This window comes from Callionymus lyra, chromosome 3 (assembly GCF_982586985.1).
Source record: "Callionymus lyra chromosome 3, fCalLyr1.hap1.1, whole genome shotgun sequence".
Lineage (NCBI taxonomy): Eukaryota > Metazoa > Chordata > Actinopteri > Syngnathiformes > Callionymidae > Callionymus > Callionymus lyra.
The window spans coordinates 36,560,759-36,572,129 of NC_141820.1; the positions used below are offsets into that span (position 1 = coordinate 36,560,759).

At 43.9% G+C, this 11,371-nt stretch overlaps 2 protein-coding genes across 2 annotated transcripts; both read left to right on the forward strand.

Annotated features, from left to right (window-relative positions):
• Positions 1-2,894: 2,894 nt before the first annotated feature.
• On the forward strand, positions 2,895-3,454 carry LOC148084650 (small integral membrane protein 30). Its single transcript, XM_087785995.1, has 2 exons — positions 2,895-3,207; positions 3,270-3,454. The coding sequence occupies exon 1, from the start codon at positions 2,976-2,978 to the stop codon at positions 3,156-3,158; it is 183 nt and encodes a 60-aa protein (XP_087642121.1). The 5' UTR covers positions 2,895-2,975; the 3' UTR covers positions 3,159-3,207; positions 3,270-3,454.
• A 2,692-nt stretch (positions 3,455-6,146) lies between these two features.
• Positions 6,147-8,825, forward strand: gpr85 (G protein-coupled receptor 85). Its single transcript, XM_087787767.1, has 2 exons — positions 6,147-6,505; positions 7,025-8,825. Exon 2 carries the CDS (start codon positions 7,197-7,199, stop codon positions 8,328-8,330), a length of 1,134 nt encoding a protein of 377 aa, XP_087643893.1. The 5' UTR covers positions 6,147-6,505; positions 7,025-7,196; the 3' UTR covers positions 8,331-8,825.
• Positions 8,826-11,371: the final 2,546 nt, after the last annotated feature.

Below are 11,371 nucleotides of genomic sequence, written 5' to 3' on the forward strand. Positions count from 1 at the left end.
CCGAGGCCTTCAGGAGCAGCGGTTAATCGTAAACACATTAGCAGGACGGATGAATGTCAATGTTCTGGCCTGTTAAACAAACACATTTGTGGATAATCTCTCATCCTCCCACTGATCAATTACCACCACTGCTGAGATTGGGATAATCACTGCTACTGCAGCGAGCCGTGCTCAAAAACCACAAAATGAATCTGTCGGGGATTGCGAATAGCTCCATGGAAGAAAAAAAGAACAGTGGTTGAATTTTACGTTGTAATTAGGATTTGTGAACAAAATGTATCCATCCGTGCACGAGGATTTTGAGAGGAGCTGAAAGTTACAGTGTTAAGATGTCGATGTCGTGGTACATTTAAATAAAGAGTGATCCTGAGGGAGGATAGCCCTATAGACTCGTCACTTATGGAAAGCGCTGGTATATGAGTATTGGAGGGGCGAGCAAGACATCTTCTTCTGATTAGAAATGTTGCAGTTGTGTTTCTTCCACTACTATGTTGATTCATGGGCTCTGGCTAAGAGTAGAATAACCACCCGGGGAGCCGCTGCTATTTGTTGGCTCTCAGTTTAGGGACCCACATTGGTTCTGACTCAAGTACACAAGCCTGATTCATCTGAACTTCTCTTTGGCATGAATCTTTTCAGGTGTCTTCATGAAATTTAACTGTTCTGGCTCCTATTATCATGCTCAAGTACAAGTCTTAACAATTCTTCACGGGTTGTGTTAAATCAATCAACAATATTCTTGATTTGATTTATAATTGACAGGAGGTGCCAAACCTCGTGTTAGCCTTTAAAGATGAACAAGAGAGTCCAGAATCACAGTTCTAACACAATATACTCTTTTATCATCATGTCATTTGCTCTTAATTGAAAACGGTTCTCGATGCCAAACCCTCATCATGGTATTATCTTATCCGAAAGCCAGAGGCTCCTCAAGCGCTCAATTGTCTTTAACGCTTCAATCTACTGAATCCAGAACTTTTTCTTCCTAAATGACATTTAATTGACTTTAACCCGTCAAAATCATACCAAAACACGCTCTTCTTTCTGTGGATCCACCGTTTATATTGATTTAGGACATGTTTTTGTTATGAGAAACATGCTTTTCCTTCTTCCAATGTACCTTTTTACAATTTTTTCTCATCATAACCTCCAGCTCCTTTTGACACAGACAATAGACCTTCTACCAGTGTGACTAGAACCACCACAACCACAACTTTACAAAAACATCTTCTTATAATAATAATAATAATAATAATAATAATAACAATCTTTTCTTTTGCATCTACAATTGACCCAATAACTGAACTGGCCCATTTTTCATCATCAGCGGAGCTGATAATATATGGCAGCCTAGTCTCTGCATCAAACACATGTAGGGTACAGCCCCGTTAACTCATCATTGGATTCAGCTATGGAATATGAAGGAGTGAAACCCAAGTCAAAGTTGGAGAATGGCGTGAAGCTGCCCTGAATAGGTAGGCCTGTTCGTGAGTGTGTGTCTCTTTGCTCCCAATGTGTGTGTGTATAAGTCAAACAGCCAAACACTCTGCTGGAGCTCCACTGTACGACGAGGAAGTGTGAAGTGCAAGCAGTGGGACATTTTGTTCCTCTTCGTCAGCCGACTGCGAACAGGTTGACCGGACGCGCAACATTCCACAAAGTCACTGTGTTTACTTTGACTCGTCTGTGCTCATTTAATTACAAACAAGGTGCCTGCTGAGGACACGCACACGTTGATACACACACGGGTTTGAACGTGGGCACATGCAGGGTTGATGAATAACACTCACATAAATCATGGTGATTACCGTCATAATTTCCAACAGAAATAAAAGAGTAAAAAACCATGACATATTAATAAATTAGAAACAATTTGCCTGAACCTTGTAGCATGTGCAGTTGATATTGTTACAGAGAGACTGTTCATGGTCTAGTGTTGGGGGTTTATGGGGACCTGAAGACAACTTAACAACGCTTCCCAGTGTTCAGGACCTTGGACAGCGCTTGGCCGCAGACTTAAGTCTAGAGAGGTGAATGTTTGCCTGAACTTCTACTCAGTGGGAGGTCTACCACGAGTTATTTCTCTCTCCCATGGATGTCTTTCATTGTTGTGATATGTTGTTTGTTTGACCTACATTTGAGACCGGTTAAGATCAAATCATCATCCACAAAATTTTACACGGATTTAAAAAAATCACCCTGATAAATATTTTAATTTACATCTCCTCTATAAACTCCAAAAGTTGTGTCAAACGCCCCAAATTGTACATTCATTGCAGATGATTATGCAATTTGGGGCATTTGAAAAAAAATGTAAAGGTAATTTTGTAATTATACTAACTACTTAATTTACAATGTTTTACCATGCAGTCATGCAAAAAAATGACACTTTTGCACACATTTACTTAGTAAGGTAAAGTAAAAATAACAAATGAACATATTTTTAACTGTAATTCTTTCAAATAATTATTTTTATAATAAGGTTTAGCATTTATATTACTGTCTCTTTAGGGCCTAATAAATCAATGTTGCTCAAGAGAATTGAATGTATGCCATTGAATCCTTTAAAATATGTCAGATAAATATTTAAAAAGATTTAACTATCAAGAAATAGCAGAAATAATCATAATTATTATTATTATTTATGGAAGAAAATAATCAAAGATAATGGGGAAACTAAAAACAACTCACTAAGAAAAGAACATTTCAAATATTGTTCCAAAAATATTTTAATGTCATACCTTAATATCCAGGTTAAAACAAAAGTTTAGATGAAATATAAAATATTATATCATCGAAACAAAAGATGAAATAATTCATGACAACACAAAAGAAAGGGTATATAACGTCCATTTGAGAAGTTAAATTGTTTCGACAGTTTTTTACATCAACTGCTGAAATTGTCGCGACGAACCCGGAAGCTGACGCGACAGTCACGTGACTCGCCTGTTCCAGGAAGTCAACACGGCTCCAGCATGACTGCGGGACTCTCACGCTTCATCGCGGCGATCTGCCTGATGTTTCTCTGCGGGATCTCCCCGGTGGAGGCCTACGATGCCGGGGACGCTCTGGCGCTGCTGCTGGGCACCGTGCTGACCCTGGTGGGGGTCTGCGTCTGCCTCGGCTGGTACTCCCGGAGGCGCTCTGATCGGCTGTGAAGGAGCGGCTCCTCCCGGGCGGGAAGTCCATCATGGAGACGTTCAGAGGGTTTGAATCCTGCGAGGAGTTTGAAACACGCAGAGACCAGGATCTGAACTTTATGTCCACAGACTGCCATCAACTTTTATCACGTGATCTGCGGACGCGGAAGTTCCAGTGAACAACAAGAGAACAGAAAAGAAACCAAAGACCAACAATCACTCACTATGTTTCCTTTTTCTTTATTGTGTGAACTTAAAGAACAACAAAGCAACCAAAGAACACTGTTAGCAGCCAAATAAACAGTGTTACACAATTGTTTTCCTGATTATTTGACCTTTTACTTTGACACCGACAACAATAATTGATAAGAAATGATGTGAATGAAAGTAATTTGAACTTACAGACTCACAGACGGGATTCTTATAATAACTGTGGGTTCATTCATTGTCATTTGAAACATCCTGTCTTTTATTTATATATCTTAATGCTCATACCTGCAAAAGCATTCTTAAAACATTAACTTTTCTGTCAGAAATTCATGTTGCAATATCTTTTTACTTAAAACTGGTTTTGATGAACTTTCCAAAAACAATAGGTGATTAATTGATGATTCTTAATTGTCCGTGTATGTGTGATCTTTTTTGTCCATCCAGGCCTTGAGCCCAAAGAAGCCTGACTAAAGCCCAAATAAACAATTGAATGAATGTATTCGAGCATATTCGTTTCATCTTGAAAAAGTTGGTGGCCCATGACCAACGTTATAATTGGAGAACCCGAGTGTTTGATCTAATACAATGTAACTTTTCTCAACACCAAAAGGTCACATTAGGTTTATACTTTTACACTTGAAGACCCGAGAATCTTCCTCCTCAGTTCTCATCAGCAGCTTCACCCTGAAGATAAATCTCTTTCGCTCCGCACCACTACTCTCGTTCACCTCAAACTCTACCGTCCAAATAAAATCAGCGCTTTAATTTTCAAACCCTTCGTGTTGCCAAATTAATTTTCCAGATGAAATCACTTTTTTTACGACGAACAATATGAGGACGTGGCCTCTCGGCTGATGGATGTCTGGAGTCTCAACCTTGGAATTATGATGATGGATTCAAATGTTTACAAGCTTTGCCAGAGTGATTGTTCACTTTTGCAAGCTCACCAAGGATTCTTATTATTTGGAGGACAAACTGGATCCAACCCGTGACGTCATCGAGATGTTGTTTTTTTCTTCAAAACTTTATTTAGAATAATTCATTTAAAACGAAATATATTGGAATTTATCTGATTTTTTTTTTTAAAAACAATACAATATTTTTTCTACTACAGAGCAAAGAAATCAGGCTGTAGGGCGACTGACCCATCTCTAATGCTAGCATCTGGATCCACAGATCCGTGTTATCCAGGGTAAAGATACTTCCCTGCTGGAAAGAGGAGGAAGACTACCCTCATCAAAGGTCACTGGTAAACTAAGCTGGGAAATGTGTTTTCTTTATCTGGATCCAGGAGGCGCCTGGTGTGTCAACCTCGTGTCATCTCATTGAATCCAGTCCTCGACTAGCTGCTCTGGAGGGCTGCACAGCAGTGACAACAACAGTCTTTTTCCTCTTCACTGGTTAAAAATGCAGAAGCATCGGTGGCGTCCTGGTTTTCCGGGAGCGGCAACACATCTGCTGCATGTATGATACTTGTGTTTAAGAGCCGCGGCTTTCAGACAAACAGCGACCCGTGTCCCTGAGACTTCGGGTCAGACCGGTCCATGAATTCATCATGCCGGCTGATGCAGGGAAACAACGAGGAGCTCGTCAATAATACAGAGCAGCCAGAACACTGCTCCAACTGGGGGTGAAGAGTCTCGCCCTGGTTAGCCCCGCTGTCGTGCTCCTGGTCCAGATCCCTCTGATCTTCTAACTGCAGCCAGGCTATTACAGGAAGACTCAAACTGAAGTGTTGATGCAGTTTTAGAAGAATTACATCATCGTCTTTTATTTTGATTTTGATTAGAATAATAAAAGAGTGAGAATCTGTTGCTCTAAGTCTGTGGCCATGGTTCTGTGGGGGGGTGATGTGCTAATGAAGCTTAATGAAGCAGTGTCACGTTGTTTAGAGGTCGGAAAGTGGCGCCATCAGTGTCGAAACAATTTTGTTTCATTAGAACATTTGTTCTAATCAAAGGTAAATAGTGCAGAGACCGCCATCTAGTGGACTCTCTCATTGAAAACAATGACACTGCTTCAGGAAGCTTCATCAGCCCAGGTGTGTCTGAAAAGGTTGGAACGATCTGTCACGGCTGAGGATGCAGGAGTTCAAGTGTAAATAAGTAAATAACTAATTTATATTTGTAGGGCGCTTTTCTAGACCAGGGTCTCAAAGCGTGTCTTTGGGTCTAGTGATTGGAGGAGGCTGTGAGAGGAACAGACAGATCATTCTAGAGTTATCAGTGACGAGGGCTCTGTAGAAATATCTGATCTTAGTTCAAGATACTTAGCAACAAACAAAGTTATCTCAAGACACTTTACAGTCTAAGTAAGATGATATTGTCGTAAAGAAACCTTTTAGAAGGCAGAAACCTCCAGCAGAACCAGACTCAGTGTTGACCGCCCCCTGTTGTGACCAGGATGGGATGGGGGTTTACTTTGCTTGAACCCCTTCTGGTTAAATGTTCCACAGGGAGGAGGCTCTGGGGTATAAATCTCTCACTTTTCTCTGGGAACAATATTTGACCACTAGAACTGGAAGGAAAATTAGGGCTTTTTAACTTCACCCGCCGCCCCCACGATTCAATCTCTTAAACCAGGCCTTCAACATAATTAAACATTTTATTATGGTTTATATTATTTTCATTTCATCACCTCATTCTCACTTTTAAATAAACCGCAATAATGTTCTTTCTGCATCAATAACGTCGCGTGTCGTCATGTTACACGTTGTTGTCATGACATCACATCTGCAGGCGCTCCTTCCCTCTCTCCTCCTTCTGCTCGTGTCCACTCTCCACGGATCTGCATGAGCCAGTCAAGTGTGTTTTGGGGGGATTCTGCTGATAAGTCGAGGTCCAATCATCGATCCCAACAAGCTGCCGTTGCCAGGGGAGACGGTAAATGCCGGAGTAACGCGTTACAGTCCGGCAGCAGCAGCGGTGGATGAGAGAGACGGAGCTGCTGCTGCTGCTGCAACAAGAGACAAGACGCGTCTTGGATCACAAATAGGGATGCAGAGCGCATGCGCACTGGGCGCCGTTTACTGTATGATATTCACCGTGGAGGAAAAAAGGGGGGCAGACAACAAACCAGGCGTTTTTAAAATCACCAAAACGAGACTCGTGCCATGTAAATAAGCGCCAGCAGGGATCGGATCTCGTCATCAACAGGTAAGATTCCGGATCGATGGCGATCAGTTTGATTATTTTGCCGCTTTGATTTTCTCTCGGCCTTTTACTCCGCGACGATTCCGGGAAATTCTTGTCGACGCTCGCTTTTGACTTGAGGATAACGACGCGAGGAGATGCGAGCGCTCGGCCGACGCTTCACGAACACACATCTGAATATTTCTGCGTATGATTCGATCGTCGCTCCATCATCGAAACACAGTGTAATGAGATCATCTCAGTCAGACGCAAACATGGAGGCTTTGTTATGTTCTCGCCCTCCGTCGATGTTCCACGACGCGCACACACAGCCAGGGCGAGTTTAGTCGAGGCTTTTCTCTACTGCTTCTCCTCTGCAGGGTGTGAGCTACAACCGCTGCATCTGCGCCCAAAATGTCCACTCAAATCCCACCCGAGGTGCTTTTCTGTTTTTTGGTTCCCTCCCGCGTAATGTGCGACGCTTTGACTCGGCAGATGCTGATGGTGGATGATGATCTTTCAGGGATTGTGTTTTCTTTGTAGGTGTGATGAGACAAAGGAACAAAGGATGCCTTAGAGGAGAGGTGGCATACATGCATGGAAACCTCTTCAAAGCCCAGCGCCAAATGGATTTAATGCCTCCCCCCGTCACCACCAACACCACCATCGCCGCCTCCAGATCATGATACTTGGCTGAAGCTGTTCCACTATCTTTATGATCCCTCCTCCATCTATGGCGAACTATAGCCATGCAGGGGACCACACCATCTTGCAGAATGTCTCTCCTCTCGCCACCTTCCTCAAATTGACTTCGCTTGGTTTCATCATCGGCGTCGGAGTGGTCGGGAACCTCCTGATCTCCATCCTGCTGGTCAAGGACAAGAGTCTTCACCGGGCCCCCTACTACTTCCTGCTGGACCTGTGCGCCTCCGACATCCTCCGCTCGGCCATCTGCTTCCCCTTCGTCTTCACATCGGTCAAGAATGGTTCGGCGTGGAGCTACGGCACGCTGACCTGCAAGGTGATCGCCTTCTTGGGCGTGCTGTCCTGCTTTCACACAGCGTTTATGCTCTTCTGCGTCAGCGTCACCCGCTACCTGGCCATCGCCCACCACCGCTTCTACACCAAGAGGTTGACATTCTGGACCTGCCTCGCCATCATCTGCATGGTGTGGACGCTGTCCGTGGCGATGGCGTTCCCTCCAGTTCTAGACGTGGGGACATACTCGTTCATCCACGAGGAGGACCAGTGCACTTTCCAGCACCGGTCATTCCGGGCCAACGACTCACTAGGCTTTATGCTTCTGCTGGCACTCATCCTTCTCGCCACACAGCTAGTTTACCTCAAGCTCATATTCTTCGTACACGACCGTCGGAAGATGAAGCCAGTCCAGTTCGTACCCGCCGTGAGCCAGAATTGGACTTTCCACGGTCCAGGGGCGAGTGGGCAAGCTGCGGCCAACTGGCTAGCTGGATTCGGAAGAGGCCCGACGCCGCCGACATTGCTGGGAATCCGTCAGAACAGCAACGCGGCTGGTAGACGCCGTCTTCTGGTTCTGGATGAGTTTAAGACTGAGAAGAGGATTAGTAGGATGTTCTACATCATGACGTTTTTCTTCTTGGCACTGTGGGGCCCCTATCTGGTCGCCTGCTACTGGCGAGTGTTTGCCAGGGGCCCAGTTGTCCCTGCGGGCTACCTGACAGCTGCCGTGTGGATGAGCTTCGCGCAGGCCGGGGTCAACCCTTTCATCTGCATCTTCTCCAACCGAGAGCTGCGGCGCTGCTTTAGCACAACGCTGCTGTACTGCAGAAAATCCAGGCTACCCAGGGAACCCTATTGCGTTATATGAAGGTTTACGCTTTTTCTTGTTTTGGTTTCCCTGATTGATCTTGATCTGGGTTCGGACACCCAGTTGTACAGCACGTTTCTACTTCTTCACCCTGGTTGGGTTAGGACATCCTTCCCCACCCCCTCCACCAGGGGTGGCTAGAAACGGGGCCTGGATAAGGAATACAGTATCATGGAGTCTCCTGGGTTTGGAGTCCAACACCAGGCTGTCGTTGTGGGGGAAAAAAAAGACAAAAAAAACCTTTGGATATTTTTGAGTGATCCTGTCTGAAAAAACTCTGGAGGAATCTCTGGTTTTACATTTTTTAAGAGTTGCACTAAAAGAAGATGTAAAGATGCTTTTTTTTCTTTCTTTGTCAAACATTTTTCAAAAACAATTACTCGCAACAGACTCCACGATCGCTGTAAGTAGAGCAAACGTGTTGGAATACGTCACGAGAGGATTTAAATGGTTTCGATGTAAGTGATATCTTTTTACGGTTTGGGGTGGTGGGCGGGGCTTGAAGGTGGTGGGGTGGTTGACAGATGTGGGCGGGGTTTAGGGTTGGGGGCGTGGGCGTGGGTATACAGTGTGTGCTTTTGAACTTTGCGATGATTTCTTGTAGTTTTACGATCCATTCGTCCTGTCTGACATTATTTTGACGATCAAAAAAAAGAAAAAAAGATTGAAGGATGTTTTCTTTCCTAATGTTGCTTTGAAGGACAAACAAAAGAGACACTGACATTAAACGTTAAGATCTCCAAACATCATGTTCCAGTTTTGCCAATGTCACTCCGGGTGTGTTTGCCTTAAACTCTTGGATCTGGTTCTTGAAGATTTCCGGAGGATTGACGTGAAATTTTTGGCTTTAATGACGCGAGACAAACTTTTTGTTCTTGTTTGTTTTGGTTGTGAAGCTGGAAACTGATGATGGTCCGTGTTTGTGTGGGACTCACAACCCAAAAACTCCATATTGTGACAACAATGAAACCAAGTGAGAGATGTGTGTGTGTGTGTGTGTGTGTGTGTGTGTGTGTGTGTGTGTGTGTGTGTGTGTGTGTGTGTGTGTGTGTGTGTGTGTGTGTGTGTGTGTGTGTGTGTGTGTGTGTGTGTGTGTGTGTGTGTGCAGGTGTGCAGGTATGTGTATGCTTGTGTGTGTGTGTGCATGTATGCGTTTGTCTTTATGTATGCATGGGTAGGTATGTGTGTGTGCCTGTGTATGTGTATGAGTTTGTGTGTATGAAGGTATGCATGTGTGTGTGTGTGGGTATGAGAGTGTAGCATGTCAGTATGCATCAATATCCAGGAGTAAAGGTGTGTGTGCGTTACAGTGGATTAAGTGTTTTCTTGACTGTATATATGGAATCAGGGATGTATGGTGTGAAGTATGTGTATGTTGTGTGAGAGTGGTGTGTCAGCTGGGTAAGTGATTGTGTACTTTATTTTATGAGAGCATGTGTGAATCATTGTGTGTAAAGGTGTGTGAATCCTTTGGTGAATGTATTTATGTGTGTCTGGAGAGTGTGTCCTCTATGTGTATATTTATTTAATTTGTGTGTCTGTGTGTGTCTCTTAAGATTCCAAATTGGAAAGTGTGTCAGAGTGTGTCTCTCATTACTGGCCTCAGCTGTTTGAGTGTGTTCCTGTGTGTGTTAGTCCCTCGGTGTGTTTGTGCACTGCATATGTTAAAGTGTGTCAGATTGTGTGTGTGTGTGTACTGAGTGTGTGCAGGGATGGATTTCAAGATGTCCTATTTTTGTGTGTGGTTTTGTTGTGTGTGTGTTAAAGCCTGACTTTTTTATCTTAAACCAGTTGTGTATTTAGCCTGTTTTTGAGTGTGTCTCAAAATAAGCCAGTGTGTATCTGACTAATTGTGTGGCAGGGAGTGTGTGTCAGAATGTGTGCACACAAAAGTGGATGTGTTTGTTTTCATGTGTGTCAGATATTGTTGAATTGACTGTTTGTACACAGTTCATTGTGGATCTGTGTGTCATTGTGTGTAACAATGTAGGTTTCTAAATGAGGTTGCCAGTAACCTGCTTGTGTGTGTGTTTGTGCATGAGAGTGTATCAGAAGAGTGCCCAGAATGTGTTTGAATCGTTTGTGTGAGAGTGTCTCTGCGTATGTGTCTATGTATGGGCATATTTGTGTCACTGGCAAAATCCTGATTGTGCGATTGTTTACACCTCAATGACTGCTTGCTGCACCGCGAGCCAGGGTTGTCAGTTGTCAGTGTGACTGTGCCCGTGACTGTGTGTGCAGGTGTGTGAGTGTGTGTATACATGTGTGCGTGCATGTGTTTTTGCAGGGGTGTGTAGGGGAATGTGTGCACGTGTGCATGCATGTATAGGTGTGTGTGTGTGTAGGTGTGTGGTGTGTATACAAGTGTGTGCATTCGTGTGTGTGCATGTGTTTGTGCAGGGGTGTGTGTGTGCATGTGTGCATGTGTGCATGCGTGTATACATGAGTGTGTGTGTGTGTGTGTGTGTGTGTGTGTGTGTGTGTGTGTGTGTGTGTGTGTGTGTGTGTGTGTGTGTGTGTGTGTGTGTGTGTGTGTGTTTCTGTGTGGGTGGGGGTGTGTGGGGGTGTGTGGGTGGGGGTGTGTGGGGGTGTGTGTGTATGTGTGTGTGTGTGTATCAGACCACTTCAAGACCAGAGCCTTAGTATGAAACTTGCACAATTTGTAAAAACTGTAAAAGTCAAAGAAGTGGAGACAGTTGAAGGCGCAGCAGGTGTTTGACATCCTGACTGATTCTCTCTCGCGGCCATTCTTAATATTTATTCTGTGTTTCCTCTTTTGTATATTATCGATAGATGGTGTGTGTACGTGTGTGAGTCTTTCCTTTTGGTCTTTCTTTTTGGATTTTTGGATTCCTAAAAAGTCCCGAATGTTAGGGCAGTTTGGGATTTGCATTTGCTGAAAGTTAACTGTGTAACCTGTTGCTTTTTTGACAATAAAAAAAAAACAATTTTCCAAAATGTAAACGTTTGTTAAACTGGTGATTCTGAGCTTTTGAGGTTCAAACACAAACACTGTTCAGTTTTGGTCAATGGTGGCAAGA